This window comes from Vidua chalybeata, chromosome 4 (assembly GCF_026979565.1).
Source record: "Vidua chalybeata isolate OUT-0048 chromosome 4, bVidCha1 merged haplotype, whole genome shotgun sequence".
In the NCBI taxonomy this organism is placed as follows: Eukaryota; Metazoa; Chordata; class Aves; order Passeriformes; family Viduidae; genus Vidua; species Vidua chalybeata.
In genome coordinates, this window is record NC_071533.1 from 72,361,218 (window position 1) to 72,388,451 (window position 27,234).

General features: G+C 56.2%; 3 protein-coding genes and 1 pseudogene across 3 annotated transcripts in view; 1 reads left to right on the forward strand and 3 right to left on the reverse strand.

The window, feature by feature from the left end:
- The window catches only part of SFXN5 (sideroflexin 5), a 107,759-nt gene extending 105,155 nt beyond the window's left edge, over window positions 1–2,604 (reverse strand). The window contains 2 exon segments of the mRNA XM_053939917.1: window positions 2,436–2,499; window positions 2,501–2,604. Coding sequence (XP_053795892.1) covers window positions 2,436–2,499; window positions 2,501–2,604 — 168 coding nt within the window.
- Window positions 2,605–7,914: 5,310 nt separating this feature from the next.
- On the reverse strand, window positions 7,915–12,407 carry LOC128786592 (formin-2-like). Its single transcript, XM_053939918.1, has 2 exons — window positions 9,032–12,407; window positions 7,915–8,999 (listed from the first exon to the last, which is right to left on the reverse strand). The coding sequence occupies exon 1, from the start codon at window positions 10,097–10,099 to the stop codon at window positions 9,167–9,169; it is 933 nt and encodes a 310-aa protein (XP_053795893.1). The 5' UTR covers window positions 10,100–12,407; the 3' UTR covers window positions 7,915–8,999; window positions 9,032–9,166.
- LOC128786591 (splicing factor YJU2-like) lies at window positions 12,340–13,288 on the forward strand (annotated as a pseudogene).
- Window positions 13,289–18,724: 5,436 nt separating this feature from the next.
- Window positions 18,725–27,234, reverse strand: part of RAB11FIP5 (RAB11 family interacting protein 5) — a 37,625-nt gene continuing 29,115 nt past the window's right edge. The window contains exons 5-6 of the mRNA XM_053939916.1: window positions 21,010–21,199; window positions 18,725–20,179 (exon numbers count right to left, since the gene is read on the reverse strand). Of these exons, the coding sequence (XP_053795891.1) occupies window positions 19,970–20,179; window positions 21,010–21,199 (400 nt within the window). The 3' untranslated portion in view covers window positions 18,725–19,969. The remainder of the gene's footprint in view (window positions 20,180–21,009; window positions 21,200–27,234) is intronic.

Sequence of the window (27,234 nt, forward strand, 5' to 3'; positions counted from 1 at the left end):
GAGATCAGCTAAAGCCGAGCTCTCCGAAGCTGAACCAAACCTGGGGAGGGCAGGCAGAGGCAGGGAGGGGTGGGGAAAGCACAGAACAGCCGGCAGGGAAGGTTTGGGAACGCCCTGGGGGCTCCTCCAGCACAGAGTCTGGAAGGAAACACCGAGGTCAGGATGGGGGAAATAAAGAACTGGGAGAGTTTGGAACAGGGATGGAGGGGCTGGGCTCTCCATGGAACACTCTGGAACAGGGATGGAGGGGCTGGGCTGTCCATGGAACACTCTAGAACAGGGATGGAGGGGCTGGGCTGTCCATGGAACACTCTGGAACAGGGATGGAGGGGCTGGGCTCTCCATGGATGGTTCTGGAACAGGGATGGAGGGGCTGGGCTGTCCATGGAACACTCTAGAACAGGGATGGAGGGGCTGGGCTCTCCATGGAACACTCTGGAACAAGGATGGAGGGGCTGGGCTCTCCATGGAACACTCTGGAACAGGGATGGAGGGGCTGGGCTGTCCATGGAACACTCTGGAACAGGGATGGAGGGGCTGGGCTCTCCATGGAACACTCTGGAACAGGGATGGAGGGGCTGGGCTGTCCATGGAACACTCTGGAACAGGGATGGAGGGGCTGGGCTCTCCATGGAACACTCTGGAACAGGGATGGAGGGGCTGGGCTCTCCATGGAACACTCTGGAACAGGGATGGAGGGGCTGGGCTCTCCATGGATGGTTCTGGAACAGGGATGGAGGGGCTGGGCTCTCCATGGATGGTTCTGGAACAGGGATGGAGGGGCTGGGCTCTCCCCAGCCGTGCTGGGAGCAGGAATGTGACTGGTGCTGCATCCCAAAGAGAGCAGAGCCAAGGCAGGATCCATCGACCCTGGAAACATTCCCAGCCCTCCTCTGTGCCCCCACAGTGCTGTTGGCTTCCAGCCTGGGCTGGAAGGGAGCAGAGAGCAGGGAATGTGGGATGGAGCCCACGGGACAGCAGCACAAGCCCTCCCAGAGCTCCCTGAGCCGCACAGGACAGGGACAAAGCCCGGAGCGGCCCCTGGCACAGCATTCCCAAAGAATCCCTTCCCGAGGGCCCCCCCAGCACAGGGTGACCCCCGCTCCGGGCCCAGCAGCCAGGAGCAGCCTGCCACAGCCCCTGGAACGCTTCCTCAGGTCTGCCACGGCGCCAGCCGCTCCTTAGGGAGCAGAACACACGGGCTCCGTGCTGAGCCAAGCCTGCCTGCCGCCCTCTGTGGTGTCTGGAAGGGAGGAGGAAGCGTCTCCTCCTCCTCCTCCTCACTGAAAAGCTGCCCAGCTGGAGAGTCCCCCCCCTCCCCGTGGCTCTGAGGATGTGCCCCGTGGCTTGTGGGACCCCGAAGCCCTTCCCATTCCCGAGGGCAGGGATGGCTGCGCTGTCCCAGGGCGCTCCCAGCCCCGCAGGGGAATGGGCTGTGGGAGATCCTCCGTGGAATGGCTCCCTGGGAAAGCCATGGCCCGGCCCAAAGGGTGGCTGGGGCAAGCCAAGCACAGGTGTCGAGAGAGACTGGGGTTAAACAGGGGCTCTGGATTGCTGTGGAGAGTGGGAATGGTCCCCTCATGGGGATTGTCCCACTGGTGGGACACACTCCCACGCCCAAGGTAAGGAGCAGCTTCTCCAGGGAGTCCTGCCCAGCTCAGGAGCGACTGACGGAGGTTTTGTGGGCCTTTTTACCAGCCTAAACGGTTCCACCAGCACAAGAAGTCCTCTCTGGTCAGCCACACTGGGTGGTGTCAACAAGGAGCACCTGCCCTGCTCACCTGGGGACAGGTGTGTGACTGAGCAAGGGCTGCTCTCCCCATCCCCGGATGTCAGGCGTGGAGGACAGTCACAACCTGTTGTAGTATTCATCGCCCTGGGTGGGCACAACCACCCCTGCACCCCTTGGCACCACAGCCGGGCATCGCCTGGTGGGGCTGGCAAAGCGCCCCCCTGAGCACGCCTGGCTGCTGGGAGCCGCGCTGCGTGCCAGGGCTGCTCTGGCCCTCCCAAGCACCTCGGCCAGAGCCCATTCGCTCGCAGCAGCCCCTCGGGGGGAAGGAACCGCCCGCGCCGTGCGACCCCGCGACCCTGCCCGTCCCCGCCGCGCCCGCGGGGCTCGAACCCGCGACCCTCGGGCCCCGCGCCCGCCGCGCTGCGCCCCGCGCCACAGGGGCGCGCGGGGCCGCGCCAGCGCCCGCCGCCGCGGGACCCGCCGCGGGCAGGGGGCGGCGGCTCTGACTGACAGCTCGGCCGGCCAATGGCGCGGGGGCTGCGGGCCAATCAGCGCGCGGCGCCGCGGGAGGGGCGGGGCGGAGCGGCGAGCGGGGGGCTCCGCTGGCGGGGTGGGGGGGGGCGATGCCGCGCGCGGGGCGGGGGCGGCTCCCGCCGCCGCTCCCGGTGTCCCCCCCGCCGCCTCCCGCCGCCGGCCGTACCTGCTCGAAGCGGGGCTTCCCCAGCTGGAACGGGGGATAGTCCGCCGGCTCCGCCATCCCGCAAGCGCCACTTTAAACAGCCTCCCCCGCCGCCGGGCCCCGCCCCCCGGCCGGCCCCGCGCTGATTGGCTGCGCCCAACCGCAGCTGCCGCGGGGCACGCCGGGACATGCAGTCCGCCGGCCGCTGCCGGGGGCGGGGCCGCGCCGGCTCCGCCGGCCAATGGGGAGCGCGCCGGCCGCGGGGCACCATGGGAAATGTAGTCGCGGCGGGGGCGTGGGGAGCCGCGGGAGCGAGCGGGGAAAGGGGGGATCCGGAGAGGGGGGGCGGGGAGCGGGACACGGAGAGGAGAGTTTCACCTTAACTGTGCAATGGTGAAAGCCAAAAAACGTCCGCAAAACCACCCCCAGAGCTACTGAATGGCATCCACGGCAAAAGGGACACGAAAGGGCTGGAGCGCGGCCACGGCAGGGAACGGAGCTGGGAAGGGGCTGGAGAGTTCCTGAGGGAGCTGGGAAGAGGCTGGAGAGCTCCTGAGGGAGCTGGGAAGGGGCTGGAGAATTCCTGAGGGAGCTGGGAAGGGGCTCAGCCTGGAGCAAAGGAGGCTCAGGGGGGACCTTGTGGCTCTGCACAGCTCCTGCCAGGAGGGGACAGCCGGGGGGTCGGGCTGGGAACAGGGAACAGGGACAGGAGGAGAGGGAACGGCCTCAGGGGAGCCTCGGGGTGGATATTGGGAATATTCCTACATGGGAAGGGTGCTCTGGCAGTGCCCAGGGAGGGTTGGGGTGCCCATCCCTGGGGGGATTTCACACCCTGTGGCTGTGGGGACACGGTCAGTGTCCCCCGGCAGTGCTGCCGGTGGCCGGACCGGAGGCTTTTCCCATCCCCAGCAATTCCCTGTTTCTCGGTGGAAGTGCAGACCCTGCCGCGGTGGCGGTGACCCTTGCGGGGCCGGTGCGGAATGCGGGACGGGAGCCGCGCTATCGATCCGGGCCGATAACGCCGAGGTCGCCGTGGCCGGGGCACCGCGGGCGCCCGAGCCCTGCGCCGCATCCCCTCGCCCAGATTAGCGCCGGAGGAAGCGTGCGGACCTTCGAATGCCGGCGAAATCGTTTGGAGGATTAGGATCGATTCCGCAGGAAGAGCACGGGGACAGCAAACAGAGGGAATGTGGCTGGAGCAGGGAGGGAGGCAGGGCAGGGTTGGAATGGAAAGGCAGCGGGGGAAATCCAGGAGCAGGGTTAAAAAAATACACATGAAACAAAAGAATCCCGTGTTTTTGCCGCCCAGGGAAAAGTGTGAATGTTCCATGCTGCTGTGCCTCGTGGCTGCAGAGCCCATCAGTTCCTGCTTTCCTCTTTTCTTCCCTCCTGCAAAAGCAGTTTCTGATTTTGGGCTAGCTCAGCACTGATCCCGTTCAGCGAACCCCAAATCTGCAGCTCCGGGGGGGGGGGGAAGGGATGGAAAAGGGGCTCTGAGGGGTGAGAAGTGGAACAAGAGAGAGCAGGGAAATGGTATTTTATCATTTCTGTTCGCTTTCCCTTGCAGCCGTCCCTGCCGCCTCGGGGTGACAGCTCCGTGTCCCTGCCGGGCTGGGGGACAGGGACAGGGCATGAGGAGCAGGACCCTGCTCCCACCCCGGCAGGGTTTGGGGTTTGCTGCTGGAGGCTCCGAGCTGCCCCCAGGGCTCTGCAGGGACAGCCCTGGGGCTGCGGGGTCAGCCCTGACCCCAAACTCAGCCCTGACCCCAACTCAGTTCTCACCCCAAACTCAGCCCTGACCCCAAACTCAGCCCTGACCCCAACTCAGTTCTCACCCCAAACTCAGCCCTGACCCCAAACTCAATCCTGGCCCCAAACTCAGCTCCCCTCAGGCTCCTTCTCTTCCCCCAGCTCTGTCTCCACAGGGAAAACAAAGCCATAAACACAACCCCAGCCCTGCCAAAGGCTCGGGGGCCGCTCCCCACTCCCCAGAGGTTCCGTGCCAGCATCTGTGCGAGGATGGAAGCTGCCCCAGAGCCCGGGGGCAAGGATGGAAACTGCCCCTAACCCCGGGGGCGAGGATGGAAACTGCCCCTGACCCCGGGGGCGAGGATGGAAACTGCCCCTGACCCCGGGGGCGAGGATGGAAACTGCCCCTAACCCCGGGGGCGAGGATGGAAACTGCCCCTGACCCCGGGGGTGATTTTGGAAACTGCCCCAGAGCCCGGGGGTGAGGATGGAAGCTGCCCCAGAGCCCGGGGGTGATTTTGGAAGCTGCCCCAGAGGCCGGGGGTGATTTTGGAAGCTGCCCCAGAGCCCGGGGGTGAGGATGGAAGCTGCCCCGGATCCCGGGAACCCCTCCCTCCCTCCCTCCCTCCCTCCAGCAGCCGAGCCAGGCGCTGCTGCAGTCCCGGTGCTGACACACGAAATGTTTGGTAACAACAGAGGGGAGAGAATCTGTTTATCTCCGAGCCCATTTGGAGTGACATAAGACTATCACTTTTTTTGTGAAATACCAGAAAGAATATCAATTCTTTGGCTGATATCAGCCCCAGCAGATCCCTCCCGGCTGACAACTTGTGTTTCCCTGCTCTGGGGGAGGAGGGGGGTGCTTCCCCAGCCTAAAATCATGGCTTGTTCCAATTTTTTGTTTGGGGGGGGGGGAAATAACCCCCCAGCCATGGCGTGAGCTCATCCAGAAATGGGGTTTGGGGGGGCTCCAAGGGGGGCTTCTGTGAGGATATCCTGGAGGCTGAATCCCATGGGAAGCCCCAGAAGGAGCTGTGACCCCATAAGAAGCCCTGGAAGGAGATGTGATACCAAGGGAAGCCCCTGAAGGAGGTCTGACCCCATAAGGAGCCCCTGAAGGAGATTGAACCCCATGAGAAGCCCCTGAAGGAGCTGTGACCCCATAAGGACCCCCTGGAGGAGGTTGAACCCCATGAGAACCCCTGAGGGAACTGTGATACCAAGGGAAGCCCCTAAAGTGGGTGTGACCCCAAAAGGAGCCCCTGAAGGAGGCTGTGCCCCCATGGGAAGCCCCTGAAGGAGCTGTGACCCCATAAAAGCCCTTGAAGGGACTGAACCTCATGAGAAGCCCTGAAGGAACTGTGATACCAAGGGAAGCCCCTGGGGGGCTGTGACCCCATGGGAAGCCCGTGAAGGAGATTGAACCCCAAGGGAAGCTCCTGAAGGAGCTGTGACCCCAAAAGGAGACCCTGAAGGAGACTGAACCCCATGAGAAGCTCCTGAAGGAGACTGACCCCATGGGAAGCCCACGCTGGAGCAGGGGCAGAGTGTGAGAAGGAGGAAGAAGAAGGAGGAGGAAGGAGGAGGAGGAGGAAATAGGAGGAGGAGGAGGAAGGAGCGCAGTGACAATGTCTGAGGGACTGAGCACAGCCCCATTCCCTGTCCCCCTGCACCACTTGGAAGGAGGAGGGAGAGAAGCATGAGGGAAATTGAGCCTGGGAAGGAAGGAGGGGTGGGGGGAAAAGTGATTTAAGATTGGAGCTTATTTCTCATTGTCCTGCTCTGGTTTGATTTGCAATAAATTAAATTAATAAATTAAACTGATTTATTTCTCGTTGCCCTGCTCTGGTTTGATTTGCAATAAATTAAATTAATAAATTAAACGGATTTCCTCAATCCTCTGTGCCCGTTCCAGTCCCTGGTGGGTTCTGAGGGATCTCTCCCTGCCCTCATCCCCAAATGGGATTTTTGTTGTATTTTCTCTCCCTGCCCAGCTGAGGAGGGGAGTGAGAGCAGCTTTAGGGGGCGCCTGGTGCCCACCCAGCGTCCCCCCACCCCACGAGGGAGTTTTGGGGTCCCAGGCCCCCCAGAGGGGACAGCTGGGTGTGGGGCCATGTAGGGATGTGCCCCCTGTTGATGGAGTAAACCAGTTACCCTTTGTCTCCTTAAAAAGGACAAAAGCCCAGAAGTTTCTCTCCTCAATTTGGTTAAAAGACACGTCACAGGAGCTTGGGGACTTCACCCCAAACTTAACGATACCTAATTAGACAGGACCCAAAAAATCCTGCCTAAGCATTCCCTAGAAAAAGAAAACCAAAAAAGTTGATTGCTTTTGTGAAGTGTTCTAGCAGGAGCAAGAACCTCTTGCCCTGGCTCGGTTTTTCTCTGTAAAGAGCTTTGTTATTTTGCCTTTTATTAAAACCAATTTATTTTTGTTTCCAACACTGTCACAGGAGCCATCCTGGTTCTTTATGCCACCTGAGGTAGCTGAGCTCTCCAGGGTGTGATGTTTGTGAGAGCCTGTAAGACCCGGCTCAAAGAGATAAAACATTGGCGCCCGAACAGGGACAGGGCCGGGCTGGCTGCGGGACCAAGCCACAGAGCATTCCTTGTCAGCCTCCATCTCTAAAGGCAGATTTGGGGCAAACTCGCTTTGGGCAGTGAACCCCAGCTTGGAACAGCAACCCAGGCACTGCTGCAGGGCTGGGAATTGTTCTGTGCTCCAGGCAGGCCATGGAGCCAAGGCTTCAGCAGGAATCAGGGCTTGAAATGCTCTGTTTGCCCCAGTTCAGAGCCCAGCTCTCCCATGGACTGCCCCAGCTGCCTGTCCCGGGATGGATCCCCTTTCACAGGGTCCCAGCTTAGCCCACAGCCCAAACATTTCCCTGCTGAGCCCTCCAGGGTTCGTGGGATCCCCCAGACACAGCCCAGCTCCACAGGGCATCTGTCCACCCAGCTGCAGGGAAAATAAACTGCGATTAGAGCTGACACCGATGGGAATGAATCCTTCCCCTTTTCCTTTTCCTTTTCCTTTTCCTTTTCCTTTTCCTTTCCTCTCCTTTCCTCTCCTTCCCTCTCCTTTCCTTCCCTCTCCTTTCCTTTCCTTCCCTCTCCTTCCCTCTCCTTCCCTCTCTTCCCTTCCTTTGCCTCCCTCCCCGCTGCCCTGGGCTCTCTGCACTGCTCAGCTGCTGATTTTCCCCAAATCCTCAGGAATGCAGCCCCAGCTCTGACCCTCCCGCTGTGCAGAGGGAATCACGGAATTGTTCAGGTTGGAAAATCCCTCTGAGGTCACAGAGTCCAACCATCTCCAGCACTGCCACCACTGCCCCTTGTCCCCAAGTGCCACATCCACAGGGCTCTGAAATCCCCCAGGGATGGGCACTGCAGCCCTGCCCTTCCCAGGAATGAATTCCCCAATCCCACCCCGACCCCCAGCCCAGCTCCAATCCCAGCCACGCTCCGTGGCTGCTCAGGGCACGACACAAGAAACCCGAAGGAATCCCAAACCCTCACGAGCCCCGCACCTGAGCCAGGAGCAGGACTTGGGGTGGAACTCGAGGTTCCTGCAGCATTCCCACTGCACAGCACCCAGGGACTGGCAGGGCAGGTGGAAAAGCTGCTGGAGGAGTTGAACACCCTCCTCCTCCTCCTCCTCCTCCTCCTCCTCCTGCAACAGATAAACAGAAATGTCACTCAGTGTCCAGGCGCCGTCAGCACAGACGCTGTTGTCAATGAATCAGAAGTGTCTAGGAACAGCTTGAACAACTTTTATTTTTTTTTTAAAGTGCTTAAAACGTAAATAACAAGCTCTTTATAAACATTAGTTGCAGCTCTTAAAACATGAGACACACAGAACCCACTTCCTGCGGACGTGAAGAACAGGGAAACCAACAACTCCAAAAACCCCAACACTTCTCCCACCTGGGGACGTTTTTCCAGGTTTTTAACCCCAAACACGGCGGTTCCCTCCTAGACAAGGCTGAGTCTACCTCACACTGGAGAATCCACATCCCTCAGGTTTGTTCCAGTTTGAGGATAAACCTTGGTGGTTCTCCTGGCCCACACGTGGCCAGGAGGACCAGGCAAGGGGAAAAGAAATTGGCCAAAGTTCTTGCAAAGCAAAAAACACAGCTGTGGGCTGGCAGCAAAGGCAGAGCACAGCACCCTGCTGCAGCCTCGTGGAAAAACAAACTCCAGGAGAAAGGCAAAAGCACAGGCATGGTTATGGCTGTTTAAAACAGAACAGGGAGAAGCTGCTGCTGGCCCAGAAAACCCTGGGGGTGTGCTGGGCTCAGCAGAGAGGGACAGAGCTCAGGGCACAGCCAGGACACGGAGCAGGAACACTGCTCCTGCCCCTGGGATCCCAAATAAATCACTTAATAGAGATTCAGTCACTGAACATGGAGATAAATCCCAGATGGGCAACTTGAGAACATTTCCCCAATTCTCTTCCTCACCCCCTCCCTCTCTGAGGAAGCATTTAGGTCCTCAGAACCATTCCCTTGGGAAGGTGGAGGTTTAACACTAACACTACAGACTCCACTCCAGCGCTGCTGTGCTGCTCTTAGGCACAGAACAAAATCTGTGTGGTGAAACCCCAAATCTTCAGCCCAGCAGGGTGGGGAAACAGAGAACAGAGACAGGAGCAACTGTCAGACGCCTTTCCCAAGCACAGGGAGGCACCTGCTGAACGCTGTAGGACAGACACGGAGCCTCCATCGCTGCTCCACGCTCCTGCAGCCCCACTCGGCTCCAGCAGCAGGGGAGCCCTGCACACCTTGGCTCCTGGGGCTGGGAGGGGCAGGGATGGCTGCAAATGGGAGATGAGGGAGCAGGCTCTGCTGGAGAGGCAGGAGAGATGGAAACACCACTGCTGCAAGGGCAGGAGAGATGGAAACAACCACTGCTGCAAGGGCAGGAGAGATGGAAACACCACTGCTGCAAGGGCAGGAGATGAGGGAACAGAACAGGTATTGCTAGAAAGGCAAGAGGTGTGGAAGCACTTATTGCTGGAAAGGCAGGAGATGAGGGAACAGGAATTCCTGAAAAGGCAAGCGATGAGGGCACAGGTATGCCTGGAAAGGCTGGAGATGAGGGAACAGAACAGGTATTGCTAGAAAGGCAAGAGGTGTGGAAGCACTTATTGCTGGAAAAGCAGGAGATGAGGGAACAGGTATTCCTGAAAAGGCAAGCGATGAGGGAACAGGTATGCCTGGAAAGGCTGGAGATGAGGGAACAAGCATTCCTGGAAAGGCAGGCAATGAGGGAACAGGTACTGCTGGAAAGGCAGGAGATGAGGGAACAGATATTCCTGAGAAGGCAGGATATGAGGGAACAGGTATTGCTGGAAACAGGAGATGAGGGAACAGGTATTGCTGGAAAGGCAGGAGATAAGGGAACAGGAATTGCTGGAAAGGCTGGAGATGGAAAGAGCAGATATTGCTGGAAATGGGAGCTATGGAAGCACCCATTGCTGGAAAGGCAGGAGATGAAGGAATAGAACAGGAATTGCTGGAAAGGCTGGAGGTGAGGGAACACATATTCTTGGAAAGGCAGGAGATGGGCGGAGCAAGTATTGCTGGAAAGGCAGGAGATGAGGGAACAGAACAGGTATTGCTAGAAAGGCAAGAAATGTGGAAGCACTTATTGCTGGAAAGGCAGGAAAGGAGGGAGCAGGTATTGCTGGGAACAGGAGATGTAGGAACAGAACAGGGATTGCTGGGAACAGGAGATGTGGAAGCACCTATTGCTGGCAGGGCTGCACACCTGGTACAACCTGCTGAGCTCTGAGAGTAACGTTTTATATTCAAGTGCAAATCATTCAGGCTTTTAGAGCAAAACAAGGCAGAGCTGACTAAGGCAGAGGGGGCTGAGGGAGGCGGTGAGACACGACGGGAGAGGAGGGAGAGGTGGGAAGGAGGGTCCATGGGATCCATATAAACATTGGCACTTGTGTGGGGAGCACCAACAGCCGTCCCTGCAGGGGCACAGGGCCAAGAACGGGATGTTTGTGTGGGTGGGAGCCAGAGAGGGGCCCTGGCTCCCGTGGGAGATGTTGGCTCTGCACCTCCCCCGTTAATGCCCGCCTGAGGAATTCCTCTCCCTTTTCCCAGCACTCATTCCCGTGCCCTGCTGCATTCCCAGTGCCCACAGCTCCTCCCTGACTGCCTGCAGCTCACAGGGACACAGGTGGGCACCCAGGGAGGGGCTCGGGCTGCCAGGCCACAGGATCAGACCCTACAGGCACAGAGGTTCCTGGCACTTTCCGAAATGGGAGAAACACCTTCCCTTGGACACCCCCGTCCCACCCCAGAAACACAGAGGGAGGAGGAGCAGAAACACAGGAGGAGCAGCTGGAGCAGTGCAAAGCCTTGGGTATTTCCCACAGGGGGAGAGGCAGGAAGGAGTTTGAGGTTCATGGCTGCTTCTTTCCCAGGGAACAAATCCTCCTCCTCCTCGTGCAGTGGTCCAAGGGTTGGACAGGACCAGACCCAGTTCTGTCTATCTCCAGCTGCATTTTAGCTTGGAATACTCAGCCTGCCCTCCCCTGCTGTGTCAGCTCCTGATCTCTGCCCCCACTTCTCCTGAGCTGCTGTGCAGAGCTCCTGGAAGGAGACAGAGCACCTGCACAGGTGGTGGGGAGGCTCTGCTGTCTGTGGGTGAAAACTGACTTCCTTTTCTTGGATGAGAAGGAAAAGAGAGGAGGAACCTGCCCCAGGCAGGTTGTGTGGGACTGAGAATTGGGTTGCAGAGCTTTTTTGGGGTAGGAAACTGCTACTGGCCTATGGCAAAAGGCACCATTCTTCAAAGTCATGGTCTGCACTGAAGCAAGTAAAGAGAAGAGCAGGGAGGTTTTAAAAGAACCCAGGGACTTTGGGAGGTAGAGAAGAGGGAGAAGATGCCTTTCATGTTGAAATCCCACTCCAACTGCCCCTCTGCCTGCATGAGCACCTTCTCCAGCCAAAATCCTGGCAGGATGAGGGAGGGAACAACATCCTTCCTATCCCCTTCCACAGTACCTCCAGTTCAGCCAGGTAAATCAGAGCCCTTTGTGTGGAATCCTTTGAAACCTCCAGGCTTCACCCTGGAAAGATCTACCACAGAGTTTTCCCCCCCTAGCCTGAAAGAGAGGACTTCCCCATGGAGCCTCACAACACTGATCCTCCCAGCTTGCCTTCCCCAAATATCCCAAATTCTAGGGACTTCTGCTTTCCCTGTTTCCTCACTGGTTGTGGCACCCCTGGTGCCTGCCTCGCCTGCCCTTTGTGCTGCCCCCGAGCTCTCAGGTCAGTGCCTGCTGACCCCATACTTCGGATTATGCACACCACACGGTCTCGTCTTTTGTCCCTGGTTGTCCCTCGGCGTGCTGGAATAAACCTCACTGGAATATATCATACAAAAGGCGCTCGTTGCCTCTCTTGGCTGAGCTAACCATGGTGAGTGTGGTGTGTGGACTTGACTGCTTTGCCTGAATTTGCCCAAGCAGGTTTACACAGGGCATGTGTCTTGGATTGAAAGATTTAGTTGTGTATTCTGTTTCCATCTGTCGGGGTGGAGCAGTTATCTTCTGTTAACTGGGCAGTTTTCTTTATCTCTCCCACAATCAATCCTCCCTCCAGGAGATCTCTTCTGTTAACGGGCCATTAATTATTAATTATCTTATGTTCATGGGCCACTGAGTCACACTGATAAAATTCCACCATCCCATGGGGAGATGCTCCGCCCAGGGGAGGAGCCAAGCATTCCTACCTGGATATAATCTGGAGCCAAGCATTCCTACCTGGATACAATCTGACACCTGGAACACCACAGCAGCCTTTGCCCACTGCATTCCCAGAGGAGCAGCTTTCTGCCCCACTGCATTCCCAGAGGAGCAGCTTTCTGCCCCACTGCATTCCCAGAGGAAGCCCAGGCCCATCCACACCAGCCCTGGAGCTTCAGAGGGAAACTCCAGCCTTGTCCAGGATCCCTGCTCCAGCAGAACTACAGCTGTTTACATTTTCCATTTCAGGTGAGGCTCCTGCCTTCCTTATCAGACTTTTCAAACCAAGACAAGGTGCTTCTTGGGAACTGGGTAGCAGCTTCCACCATCTAAACCCCACACTGCTACAAATTGGTGCCCAACGTGGGGTGAGCAGCGTGGAGGCAGCACCAGGGATCGGGAGAAGCCGCAGCGATGGCGGAACGGAAAGTGCTGAACAAATATTACCCCCCGGGCTTTGATCCGGCCAAGATCCCGAAGCTGAGGCTCCCGAAGGACCGGCAGTACGTGGTGAGGCTCATGGCACCCTTCAACGTGAGGTGCACGACGTGTGGGGAGTACATCTACAAGGGCAAGAAGTTCAACGCCCGCAAGGAGACGGTGCAGAGCGAGGCCTACCTGGGGCTGCCCATCTTCCGCTTGTACATCAAGTGCACGCGCTGCCTGGCTGAGATCACCTTCCAGACAGACCCCGAGAACACGGATTACGCCATGGAGCATGGCACCATGAGGAACTTCCAGGCAGAGAAGCTCCTGGAGGAGGAGGAGAAGAGGATGCAGAAGGAGAGGGAAGAGGAGGAGCTCAACAATCCCATCAAGGTGCTGGAGAACCAAACCAAGGACTCCAAGCTGGAGATGGAGGTCCTGGAGAACCTGCAGGAGCTGAAGGAGCTCAACCAGCACCAGGACAATGTGGACTTTGAGGCCATGCTGAAGCAGTACAAGGAGCTGGAGGAGGAGCAGAGGTGCAAGGAGCAGGCGGAGGATGAGGAGGAGATGAAGGCCATGCTGGAAGAGGCCCAGAACCGCCGGCTCCTGGTGGATTCCGACTCTGATGAGGAACTGGCAAAACACCACCTGAATCCCACAGCCCAAAGAAAACCCACGGACATCCTGCAGGAGCAGCCCCAGAGCAAGAGGCCGAGGACGGCGAGCTGGGAGTGTGGGCAAGCTCAGCACCAAGGCCCAGCTGGCCAGGCTGGTGGCCTGCAGGAAGCAGAAGCGAGATCCTGCCCTGGATAACGGGATGGAATCCTGAGGCACCACGGCCACCACCAGCTCGCTTCCAGCAGCAGCAGCAGCCACGTCCTCACTGGGGTTGTTGGGAGCCTACTCGGACAGCGAGGACAGCGCCAGCGACTGAGGGGCCAGCAAGGCGGGGACAGAGCAGGGACGGAGCAGGGATGGGGCTGTCCCCGCTCCCTGCTGCTCCTGCAGCCCCACAGCGAGCTGGAAGCACAGCCAGGGGCCCGGGGGATCCCGGCCACCGCTGTTGTCACATCCTGCCGTGCAGCAGCAGCACGGGGAAGGTGTTTTCCCTGCAGCAGGGACCCTGGGGGAAGCCCCGGCAGTGCCTGGTGTGTCCCAGCCCTGCTCCCAGGATGTGCTGCCAAGGGCTGGACAGGACTCTGGTGTGTCCATTCTGGGGGTGCCACTGCCCTCACCCCCACAGTGATCGTGCCCAGGTCGGGTTTGGGGTGCCCTGACACCCCCTCCAGCAGGAAGGGGACCTTGGAGCTGTCCTTCCCACTGGGGTGTAGGGGAAGGTGGGCGTTCAGGCCCCCTCCTTCACTTCCCCACCAGCTGGTTCTGTCCTGGGGTGTCTCAGATCCCACCTTTGCACAGACTGGGGGGCTCCTGCAGCCCCTCACTGCAGTGACAGGGCTGTCCTGCCACCACCTGCCCCCCCAGATGTCCCGAGGACCTTGGGGACAAACCTTCCCCACTGTTCTGAGCCTGCTGGGCTCCAGCAGCCACAACTCTAGAATAAATGGGATCTGGCAGAAAAAAAACAAAAACAAAAACAAAAACAAAAACAAAAACAAAGAAAATAAAAAATAAAAAAAAAAAAAAAAAAAAAAAAAAAAAAACAAACCCAACAAACCAAAAAAAAAAAAAAAAGCAAAAAAAAAAAACCAAAAAAAACACACACAAAAAAAAAATTACTTGACTGCTTTGCCCGAGTTCCTACCCAAGGAGTTTTTCCACATGAGATGCTTCTTGGGAATTAGGTAGCAGCTTCCTCCCTCTAAACCCCATGCTGCTACAAATTGGTACCCTGACCACAGGGCTTCTCATTAGCCCTTTGAAAGCGTCTCCACTGGCCAGCCACTGGATTTTAAGTCACAGTCAAGTGCTCCAGTTCCCACTGGGCAAAAACCCCAGTGTTCTGGGGAATTTCTCAGGGCCAAGATCAAGATCTTGAGGGCTGGTCAACTCAGCGAAACTCCTGTGAGATCTTTCTTTTGAGCTGTTTTGTCCCTCTTTTCCCACAATCTCAGAGCATCGAGGCATTGAGAAATCATCTGTGGCAACGCTGACTGTGAGGAAGGGCGCCGACTCTCCGAGGCCTCCAACGCCTTCAGGCAGGGACACAGAACGCTGGTGAGTGCTCTTTCTGCTGAATCCGAGAATGAAGTGATTGCCAAATTCCAGCTGGTAAACCTGGACCTCCCGATGGGCCAAGAGATGATTTAATCACAGGAGACACTGTTAATGAGTTACACGTACTTACAGAAGTCCAGACTGTGGGGCCAATGGATGAGATCACTGTGACTGTAATACGTACAGACCCACCCTGGCATCTGACTAAGGGCACACTCATTGCCCAAGCTTTTCCTGTACCCACCTGGGCTGAAGTTTTGCCAGAAAATCCTCGGCTTTTTGGGCAGAGATGCTAGGCCAAGACAGATCTGTTATAGAGTGTGGCTTGTCTAACAAGGGTATCAAAGTTTCTCTTCCAGGTTGTGGCTGACACCAGGTCAGATGTCACCATCACTGCTCACTCCGAGTGGCCACAAGGCTGGGAACTGGTGCCAGCCAATGGAGTCATCTCTGGGACTGGAGGAGGTGTAAAAGGTCAATCCTTATTAAAGGTCCCGAGGGTCTAATTGCCACAGCAAGACCTTTTGTGGTAAAGGCACCTGTCATTTTTTGGGGCACAGACCTATTGTCACAGTGGGGAGCCAGACTAAAAATCCCTTCACACCACTGTAGAGCCCCCCACCTCACCACTCACATGGAAATCGGATGATCCCATTTGGGTGGAACAGTGGCCCCAGGCAGAACTCAGAATGAAGGCGCTTGAATCCCTAGTGCAGGAGCAGCTGTCTAAGGGCCACACGGTACCATCCACTAGCCCCTGGAACGCCCCTGTCTTTGTCATGTGCAAACTGGGCAAAGACAAGTGGAGGCTCCTACAAGACATCAGAAAGGTCAACGAGGTCATTGAGGACATGGGCTCTTTACAGCCTGGCCCGCCCTCACCTTCAGTGCTCCTGAGAGATTGGAAATTGGCAGTCATTGATATCAGAGATTGCTTTTTTAACATCCTGCTCCATCCCAGAGATGCCCAAGATTTGCATTTTCTGTGCCATCAGTTAATAGACAAGCCCCTCTAAGAAGGTATCAATGGCAAGTTCTTCCTCAGGGATGAAAGACTCATGAGCCACCTGCCAAGTGTTCGTTGCCCGCGTTCTCTCGCCCATTCAGGAAAAATTGCCTGATAATTTTTCACTACGTGGACAATATTCTAATTTGCACTGAGACTGACTATTATTTGGAGACTGCTCTCAAAAACACTGTTCAGGCCATCGAAGGAGCAGGATTTGAAATCGCTGCAGAGGAGATTCAGCACACCTGCCTGTGGGCCTACCTTGGGCTCCAAATCGGCGAGCAGACCCTCGTACCCCAGCAGCTCACCATCAAGGACAACCCGAGGACCCTGAGACACATCCACCAGCTCTGTGCGAGCATCAGCAAGGTTCATAAATTGCTAGGGATCAGGACCAAGGACCTGTCACCGCTTTTCAACCTTCTGAGAGGCCCTGATGACCTCGACTCCCCATGAACCATCACAGCAGAAGCCCAGGTCGTGATCCAGAAGGTATCAGAAGCATTCTCCACGAGAAAAGCCCACTACATCCTACCCTGCCTTTCCAGTTTGTCATGCTGGGTAAGTCACCCAAGTTCCATGGGCTCATTTTCCAGTGGGACCCACTCTGGGAGATCAGTTCCTAATCACAGAGTGGGTGTTTCAACCACACAAACCAGATAAGACCATCACAACACCCAGGAGCTTATGGCCCAGCTTATCATAAAGGCCAAAGCTCGCCTCAGGACCCTAGTGGGGTGTGAATTCACATGCATATATCTTCCAGTGACATCAAACAGTCTAGAGCCTTTGCTCCAAACCAATGAACACCTCCAGTTCGCTCTTGACAGCCAGCCAGGCCAGATCTCCAAAACATAAGCTATTTAATGCTTGCTTTAATTTGGTCCCAAATTCATTAAAAAGTAAAACTCCTCTAAAGGCATAGACTGCATTTACTCATGGTTCAGGGGGATCCCACAAGTCAGTTATGACGTGGAAGAATCCTGACACTCAGGAGTGGGAGTCTGATGTTCAAATTGTTCGAGGATCCCCACAAATTGCAGAATTAGCAGCTGTTGTCAGAGCTTTTGAGAAGTTCAAACAACGCTTAAATTTAGTTACTGATTCAGCCTATGTTGCTGGGATAGCTGAAAGAGCAGAACATTCTTTGTTAAAGGAAGTGCCAAATCCAGATCTGTACAGCTTGCTTTTGAAGTTAACACACCTCCTCTCCCTCCGAGAGCAACCACGTCACATCATACACGTGAGGTCACACACTGACCTCCCAGGACCAGTCACTGAGGGCAACCAGAGAGCAGATCTCCTAGCCATGGCAGTGCAGACCACCCTATCAGACATTTTCAATCAGGCCAAACTGAGCCATCAGTTTTTCCACCAAAATGTGCCAGCCCTTGTCTGGATGTTTAAAATCACAAGGAAACGGGCAAGAGCAATCGTGGACTCCTGCCCCAATTGCCAGGAGTTTGCTTTGCCCTCCATGGGGGCCAGGGTTAACCCCCGAGGCCTCGAAAGTTTACAGCTGTGGCAAACAGATGTCACACACTGTGCACCTTTTAGGAGACAAAAACACATTCATGTGTCCATAGATACGTTCTCTGGGGCTGTATTTGCGTCAGCCCATGCAGCAGAAAAGACAAAAGATGCCATCCAACATTTTCTCCTAGCGTTTTCTACCCTGGGCATTCCCCAAGGCATCAAAACAGATAATGGTCCAGCTTACACCTCCACAAATTTCAAACAGTTGCTAGATAGATCAATGGGAGGTGATATTACCACACTGGCATAACCCACTCACCAGTGGGGCAATCCATTGTAGAGAGAGCTCACTGTACACTCAAGAGAGTCCTTGACCAGCAGCGTGGGGGAGTTGAAACACTACCAAATGTAGAAAGATTACGTAATGCTCTTTATGTCATCAACTTTCTCAATAATTCATTCACAGAGCCAAACCCTCCCATTGTCAGGCACTTCTCCAACACCAGCAGAGCTCAGCTCACTGAGAAACCCCCTGTGCTGATCAAAGACCCTGAATCCAAACAAATAATGAGCCCATTTCAGTTAGTTCCTTGGGGGAGAGGTCATGCCTGCATATCTACAGGATCTGGCCCAAGGTGGGTTCCAGGCAGGAATGTCAAGCCGTACATCGAACAGCCAAATGCAGCATCCAGAGACACTCCTCCTCGACCTCAGGGACAGCAAAGAGTGGCGTGGAGGAGAAGGAAAAGGAGTGTAAACACAGATGTTCATCACAGAGGATGATTCTGCACTGCTCCAGAAGATGATAAGACTCTCTGTTGAGTTTCATTCGCTTATTGTTTCGCACTGTTACCCCTCTTTAGTTTGTTTTACTGCTGCCTCTCTTTAGTTTGTTGCACTGTTATCCCCTCTTGTTTTCCCACACCTTTTCTACTCAGTAAAAGCTGAGGGAATAAGATGGGAAGATATGAGGGGCTATTAAAGTCATAGAAGTCTAAAAATCCATTTTTTCAAACTCACAGATCAACTCAACCCCAAGTATCCTGCCGTGTCTCCGGCGGCAGGGAATCCCCAACTATTCCAGATAGGATTTTGGATGCTCCTCACCTTTCCATCAGCCGGTGCATGGATTGTCCCTCAGCCCAGTCAGAACATCTGGGTCACACTGGCCAAGACTTTGCAGCAAGACCATCTATGCCTGTCCATGGGCAGCATAGACAACCCTCTCTCAATGTGCCTGGTAGGGGCTCCTTTAGCAACAAATGAATACCCATGTACAGATAAGAAACCAATCTGCCAGATGCTTGGGATGGGTGGACCAAGTCCCTGCCTCGAGCACCAGAGGAACTCCAGGAATTAAAGCTGTTGGGATCCTCCAAAGCTCATTACTGTGTCCAACTTCAATATCAACCTCCCAACCAACGCTTGACCCGCCCTGAACTTGTTAGGTCTACCCATAGGGAAGATGTAATCGCATTTAACAAAAATTACACCCCTCCAAATTGGTGCAATTACACCAGTCCTACACTTTCTCCACCCTCACTCCATCCCAAAGTGCTTTCCCGGGGACTGTTCCTTATCTGTGGAGACCCAGTATGGGCTGGGATCCCTCACCCCTTCAAGGGGGTCCCTGTAGCCTTGGCCAGCTTACCACCCTCACCCCAAACATGACTCCAAAATTGGAAACAAAAAGGGAAATTGGCACGCCAAAAGAGATCATATACTGAATTTGATGAAAATTGCAATAGACAAGTTTACAACTGGAACAAAGGGAAGAGTCGCGGTCTCACGCTGCTACATTTTGGGTGGTCACTCAGGGGTCAGCAGTGGACAGAGCTGCCCCTGAGGCTGGGCACTGCCCTGGAGAGCTGATCCCAGCACGTGGATGTGATCAGGGGAGCAGGCTGGGCACTGCCCTGCCGGGGAGGGTCCTGCCAGGATTCGGGAATTCTGGGCTGCGCCAGGAGTGTTTTGGTGCCTGACCCCACAGGGGCCCTGCAGAGGGGTCAGACCCCCCCAGGCCTCGCTCTTGGGGGCATTTTCTGGCTGTGCTGGACAGACGAGGCAGAGGCAGTGCGGGGCAGCCGTGAGCAGGCATTCCTTGGAATACTGAGTGGAAATTCAGTGTGGATTCTGCACTCCTCGGTCCCTCCAGGGCACAGCAGCCGCTGCTGGGTGGGGCCCGCGGAGGATCTCCTGCAGCACTCCTGGGGCACCATCCCATGTTCCCTTTGCCGTATTCCCAGTCCAGCCATGAGGGACACAGGCAGTGTCACCCTGGCACTGGTGCTGTGGCAGAGCCAGCGTGGCCCAGCCAGGCTGTGACACCAGCCCAGGCCCGGCGCTGTCCCTCTGTGGAGCATCTCCCACAGGTGTGGTGAGGGAGTGGCACTAACTGGAGTTGGCTCTTCACCCTTCACTGGGGGTAACTGAGGCACGGGGGAAAGGGGCGTCCCACAGGCTCTGGTCAGGAACGTGCTGGGGGAGCCCCACTGGGTCTCAGTGTCGCCGGTGTCACCCACCAGCCCAACACCATCCAGCAGCCAAGGGACACCACCCTCGGGGGAGAGAGGAGGAGGAGTGTGGGCAGAGGAGCAGCAGCAGGATGAAGTCAGAGGAGATGGTTTCCAGCTCTCACATGTCCAGGGGTCACTTAAAGCTCTGGCAGCAGGAGTGCCTGGGAGGTGGCACTTGGTCACAGCACGGGAACCTACGGAGGCGCCTGCCTCGTGGGGAGGGCTCTGCTCCTCCCCATAGGGTGCTGGCAGCCCACCACCCTACAGCTCCCTGGAGCCGAGCTGGGGTAAGCTTGGGCTGGGAAGGAGCAGAAAACCCTTCCTGCTAACTCTGGAACAGAAGCCACTGGAGCCCTCGGGTGAGAGGAGGGGGTGCGGGGGTGTTGGCAGCGTGGTTACTGGGGCACAGCTCTGCTGGGTGCTGCTGCCCTGGGCAGGCTCAGGGGGCCTGGCCCCCTCCCAGTGGGATCTGCAGCAGGGTGGGGGACTGCTCCATGATGCGCACCAGCAGCTGGTCAATGTAGTTCTCCAGCTCGTGGATGTGCTCCTCCTTCTTGCTCAGCTCGCCCTCCTTCTGCAGCAGCAGCTGGATCAGCTCGTCGTGGGTCAGGTGGTAATACTTGGCTGACTGGTCCGGCTGGGCAGGGTCCTGGTGGGAAGCAAGAGGGACATTCAGGGACTGGAATTAAAACCTCTGCTCCTGGTAATGTTTGCAGGATGCAGGCAGAGCACTCCTATTTCCGTGTCTGTCTTTCTAAACTGGAGAGGCAGGAACAGCACAGGGACTCACAGAGACCCTCGTGTGCCCATAAAGGACCAGCAGAACTCCCTGCAGCACCCACAGGGCTTCTGAGACAGCAGGGTTGTGCTTGTCCTTGGGTGAACCCCAGCAGCGTTTTCCATGTGACACTGGGGAGGCAAACAGAGTGGGAGTGGACAAAGGGATGGAGGGGTCACCTTCAGAACACCCTCTGTGTTCTCAAAGGTGCCACAGGTGCTTTGCTGGCCCCAACACAGCAGTGTTTGGAGTGTATCCAGGTCAGCAAAGCTCCAGGAAGCACCTTCCCCTGCCAGGATTAGGAACCCTTCAGAGCATCACTCAGGCAGCTACTACACCTTCCACCTTCCATACCTTGTGGAGACCAGATTGGAAGGGGCTGGGAGCAGCCTGGGACAGTGGGAGGTGTCCCTGCCATGGCAGGGGTGGAGCTGGATGGGACTTAAGGTCCCTTCCAACCCAAACTATTGCAGGATTCTATAAGCAGTGATTCACCCACACACTGCACAACACCAGCCCCAAACCAAACCAGGTGATGGGAGAACAACGGGGTGAGGAGGTGCAGAGCCCATGGGAGAAAGGAGGCAGAGCAGCCCAAGGCCTGGACCCTCACCCACCCCATGGCAGGCCCTGCTCTGCCTCCCCCCCGGGCAGCTCCCTGCCAGCAGCACACCTGGAGCATGTCTGGCACAGCCTCCTACCTTTAACTTGGGCTCGGTTTTGTCCGGGTGGTTTTGCCCGGCCGGGGCCACGGGCTGAACGCCGCTCGTGGTCACTGTCTTCAGCCTCTCCAGGCCATTGCTCAGCGCCGAGCTCAGGCTGGCCCTGTTCTGCTGCTTCCTCTCGCTGGAGCCCTCCTGCACAGCACTCAGGGGCTTCACGGGGTGAGGGCTGCGGGCAACAAGGGTGGGACAATCAGCACCCCCAGCTGCTCCCTCTCCCCGGCGTTCTACAGGGATGGCACCGCCCAGGAGACTGAGGAACAGCTGAACCCCGGTGTCTGTGCCACCCAAAGCTCTGCTGCTCCAAGGAGAGCCAGCAGGGCAGGGCAGAGCCCACGGAGCAGCTCCCACCCAGACAGGAGAAGGAGCCCCAGCAGATGTGTTTGGCTGAGATCCTGGTGCCCACACCTGCACTGCCCACCCTCACTGGGAACGCCATGGGTCACAACTCCCAGCTGCCAGGGGTTCAAAAGCAGCTCCAGTGTGATCAGAGCCTGCTGCACCCACTGCCCAGAGCAGCTCTTTGCTGCCCACGGACCCCCAGGTTAGTCTGGGGTCACCACTGATGCTCCAGCCCAAGAGTTGAATGCCACCTGCCTGGAAGCCACCTCAGAATTTGTCCCCCTCCACGAGGCCAAAAGGAGGGTAAGGAGCCAGTTAAGGGGAAATTAGATTTTCATTTATTTTTGCCTCACTTTTCACCCAAAAAAGGTTCTTTCTGGGCTTGAACAAAATCCAGTTCCTTCTCAGAGTGATGGAAAGAGAAGTGACCTGATGGTCCCTCCCTGCAAGGAGCAGGCACAGCTGTGCACCATCCTTGGCATGGAAACATCCAGATATCTGTCCACTGGGATGGAAGCATCCAAACTTCCATCCTCGGGATGGAAACATCCAAATATCCATCCATTGGGATGGAAACATCCAAATATCCATCCTTAGGATGGAAACATCCAAATATCTGTCCATTGGGATGGAAACATCCAAATTTCAATCCACTGGGATGGAAACCTCCAAATATCCATCCATTGGGATGGAAACATCCAAATATCCATCCATTGGGATGGAAACATCCAAATATCTGTCCATTCGGATGGAAACCTCCAAACTTCCATCCTTGGGATGGAAACATCCAAATATCTGTCCATTGGGATGGAAGCATCCAAACTTCCATCCTTGGGATGGAAACCTCCAAATATCCATCCATTGGGATGAAAACATCCAAATAGCTGTCCATTCGGATGGAAACCTCCAAACTTCCATCCTTGGGATGGAAACATCCAAATATCTGTCCATTGGGATGGAAGCATCCAAACTTCCATCCTTGGGATGGAAACCTCCAAATATCCATCCATTGGGATGAAAACATCCAAATAGCTGTCCATTGGGATGGAAACATCCAAACTTCCATCCTCGGGATGGAAACATCCAAATTTCAATCCACTGGGATGGAAACCTCCAAATATCCATCCTCAGGATGGAAACATCCAAACACATCCATCCATTGGGATGGAAGCCTCCAAACTTCCATCCTTGGGATGGAAACCTCCAAACTTCCGTCCATTGGGATGGAAACCTCCAAACTTCCATCCATTGGGATGGAAACCTCCAAATATCCATCCTTGGGATGGAAACATCCAAACCTCCATCCATTGGGATGGAAACATCCAAATATCTGTCCATTGGGATGGAAACATCCAAATTTCAATCCATTGGGATAGAAACATCCAAACCTCCATCCATTGGGATGGAAACATCTGTCCATTGGGATGGAAACATCCAAACTTCCATCCTCGGGATGGAAACATCCAAATATCCGTTCATTGGGATGGAAACATCCAAACATCCATCCTCGGGATGGAAACATCCAAACACATCCATCCATTGGGATGGAAACCTCCAAACTTCCATCCTTGGGATGGAAACATTCAAACCTCCATCCATTGAGATGGAAACATTCAAATATCTGTCCATTGGGATGGAAACATCCAAAGCTCCATCCATTGGGATGAAAACATCCAAAGTTCCACCTGGCAGCTTTGCAAAGCCTCTCACTGGTGACAGCCCCACCAGCTGTGTGTCCCAGAGGTGCCGTGTCCTTGTGCCTCAGCCATGGTGATGGCATTGGGACATACGAAGGAAGTGGAAATCCTCTTCAACCACGACGATGTCTCCTGCTGTCCATGTGCTGGCAGGGGACAGCACTGGCAGCCACCAACCTGCTCCAACAAGCCAAAGGATCAGCTCCTCCCAAGGGACAGCACAGGGGCAGCTCTGATCCCTTCCCTCTGGTGACCAGGGACAGGACCAAGGAATGCTGGAGCTGTGTCAGGAGAGGTTTAGGTGGAGATCAGGAAAGGCTCTTCCCCAGAGGGTGCTGGCACTGCCCAGGCTCCCCAGGGAATGGGCACGGCCCCGAGGCTGCCAGAGCTCCAGAAGCCTTTGGACAGCGCTGCCAGGGATGGCCAGGGTGGGGTTTTGGGGTGTCTGGGCATGGCCTGGGGTTGGATGCATGACTCTGGTGGGTCTCTCCCAGCTCAGCACACTCTGTGATTCTCTGATCCCTTGGCAGAGCTGTCCAAGCACAAGGACAGAGCCCAGGATTCCTGGGCAGCTGGAAAGGATGGAGAGGGATCCCACAGCCCTAAGGGGGAGTCACGGACAGTGCCAGGGGCTGGAGGAGTTGCTGTTCTGCACATGAGGCTCCAGCACTGCCCACTGGGACTAAACCCTGACCAGGAGCTACAACCACCAGGACACCGCAGGACAGGGGTGAGGAGGGGCTGGGGGAGCCACCAGGGCAGCTCATCACAGCCAGGCCTGAGCCCCAAATGTCACTGTCACCTTGTGCATCCCTCAGCCAGCACTGAGGCTACAAGCAGAGCGTGGCTGGGAACCCTCCTGGGACCAAGCTGCCCTGGGAAGCCAGTGGGAATGCTTGGACGTGTTTGGACGTGTGACCACCCAGGGGTGGTCACAGGCAGCTGCCAGCCCCATGGCCAGTGGGAACAGTCCCTGCTGCAGGGCTGGAAAAGGTACTTTTGAAAATAAATCAATATCCTACTGCTTCCCACTGAGGGTGGTGCAGGCAGGGCTCGGCTGAGCAGAGCAGGGCTCTGCCTCTTCCGCTCATCTCTGGGAGGATCCAAGGGCTGGAGATGTTCCTCGAGCTGTGTTTGTCCTGGGATGATCCTTCCAGAGGAGCAGGGGAGTTTCACACCTCACAACCAGGTCTGAAGGTCTGGTGGACCTGCCAAGAAGCTGGACCAGTTTCCTCTCCTGGTCCATTAACATCAACTCGAGCGTGGAATCAGCTGCTCACTGGCTCCTAATCCAGAATTGCATCCCAAGTGGACCTGAGTTATGATGGAGCTTAAGGCCAAGGTGGAACATCTCAGGGTGACACTGGCCCAGCCCTGTCCCCCTCTCTGAGCCAGCCTTGCCCTGTCTCAGCTTTCACTGGTGCTCCCAAGGTCACTGCAGGGCACAGTGAAAAACCAGGAGCATTTCCCTCAGCAGCTCCCAAAGGGAGCCTTTCAATGCTCATCAAAATGCTCCTCACGGAGAAGAAATCCAAGGGAATCCCTCTCCCGTGGCCCAGCTCCTGTGCCTGGAGCACCACACAGCACCCAAGGGCCAGCTCTCCATGGAGCAAGGGTCTAGAGGAGGAAGGGGAATGGCTGGGCTTGGGATCAGATCCCCAGGTCTGGCCCTGGGTCTGGCCCTGGGCCAAGCAACGCTCCCAGTTCCAGGGGCTCCACGAGGATCACCAAGATGAGGTGATTTAACCTGACACCTCATTTTCAGAGCACAGTGATCCTCTGCACTCCTGACACGAGGCAGGCACAGCCTGTGCCACCACCTCGGTACCTGTGACATCCCCAGTCCTGTCACCTGCAAGTGCCACAAGATGCTGGGCCAGCCCCACATCTAAGGGAGGAGGAACTGCACAGCTGCTGGCTTCAATGGAGCAGGAGCTGCACAGCTGCTGGATTCCATGCAGTGGAGGAGCAGGAGCTGCACAGCTGCTGGATTCAATGAAGCAGGAGCTGCACAGCTGCTGGATTCCATGCAGTGGAGGAGCAGGAGCTGCACAGCTGCTGGATTCAATGAAGCAGGAGCTGCACAGCTGCTGGATTCCATGCAGTGGAGGAGCAGGAGCTGCACAGCTGCTGGATTCAATGAAGCAGGAGCTGCACAGCTGCTGGATTCCATGCAGTGGAGGAGCAGGAGCTGCACAGCTGCTGGATTCCATGCAGTGGAGGAGCAGGAGCTGCACAGCTGCTGGATTCCATGCAGTGGAGGAGCAGGAGCTGCACAGCTGCTGGATTCAATGGAGCAGGAGCTGCACAGCTGCTGGATTCCATGCAGTAGAGAAGCAGGAGCTGCACAGCTGCCGGGCTCCTGCAGGCAGTGCAGCTCCCAAGGCACAGTCCCAGGCTGTCCTTGGGGTCTGTCCTGTCCCAGGGATGTGACACGTCCCCAGCAGTGGAGCCACCACCCTGCCCTATCCCCAGGAGCAGCAAAGGGCCCTCCACACACCTGGGAGTTGCAGCTGATGCTCCCCTGCCCCAGCAGCCACAAGATGACCAAAGAGCCTCTGGCCACTTGGGAAGGGGCCACGGGACCCCATTCCCAGTTTGAACCCCTCACCCCAAACTCTCACCATCCCACACCAGGTACCCTCTCCCCTTCACCTGCAGACACTTTTGTTCCAGCCAGGACTTAGTATCCATTCCAAGTCTGAAGTATTTCCTTTTTCCTACCACCTTCCCCTCATCTCTGTGCCTCTGGCGATTCCAACAGGAGATGATCCTGGGAAGGGCAGCATGGCCATGGGGATTGGGAAAAGATCCCTTCTAGCCTTGCTCCCTCACCCTGGGACAGTTCTCACATCTCCCCAGCCCTATAAAGCAGTTCAGAGCCTCAGAGCCTTCCCCAGAGGCCTCAGGAGATCTTCAGAGGTTCTTCAGTCACAGCAAGTTCCAAAATGTGCTGGAGGAACCCAAGCATGGAAGTTCCAGGAGCTCCTGGCCACGTGTCACTGATACCCAGGATATCCAGCTCCTGGATCCCAGCCTGTTCCATCCCAGGAGCCAGCCAGGCCTGGATGGATACACAGGCACGGCTGGGGATGACCATGAGCAGGTACTACCAACACAGAGACTCCTGTACCTCCCTCACTGCCTCAGTTATCCCTTTGGGATCGCAGGACACTTCTCTTTCCATGAAATGTATCAAAATCCATGTTTCTGTGCAGCATCCCTGCAAATTTTGAAGAAGGCTATCTGCTGGTGGATGAATAATCCAATTAAAAATGATTGGAGGGTCTGGCTTAAATAAGAAGAAAAAATACCATCTGACAGACCCAGCCAGGTGCTGTCTTTGCTCCCCTGAGATCACTTTGCACCTCATGCTCAACCCAAGAAGGGATCCCCTTGTGGAAGGACTGGAGATCAGTGAGTTCTGCTGGCCCCATCCTCCCTCCCTTCCTCTCCCCAGGGCCACAACCAATCTTGCTCTTGGGGCAGGTGGGATTTTTACCATTTTGGTGCCCCCAGGAAGCTCCATTTGCCTCATGATCAGTGAGGCTGATCAATAAATCCCTGCTGGTGCTTGGTAAATCCCTTGGGCAGGCAGAGCCCAGGCAGACCAGGGGAAGGAGTACCAGGAAAATGAGATAAACTGAAGGACACAGAGCAAGACTCCATGCCCTGAGCTCAAATGCTCAAATGCTTCGTGGCATTTGTACAGACCCACGAGTGACCTGGGAGGAGGAACAGCCCCTTCCTTCCACCCTCCCCATTCCCAACAGCCTCAAGGCTAATCCCCACGTGCCTCATCACCACTGGGCATCTGGCAGGAGGGAGGGGAGAGGGGCATTTCACCCTGATGAAAAAACTCTTTTTTTGGCTACGGAGAGAAGGTTTTCAGTACCCAACGGGCACTTGAGAGGAAAGCAGCCAAAGCTGGATGGATGGCAGGGGCAGCAGCTGTGCACATGCCATGAGGGAGCTCAGGAGAGCACAAACAGCCACAAGCTCTCCTGGCGGGCACGGGAAAGGCATTTCTCCTGCAAGCACGGGGGGGATGATGGAGCCAAAATCAGCACTGGGTGCAATGTGGGTGCAGCTCTGAATTTCCAGCTGGGGCAGGTCGTGGGTGCATGGAACCCTTTGCCCTGGCCCAGGGAACACACTGGACACC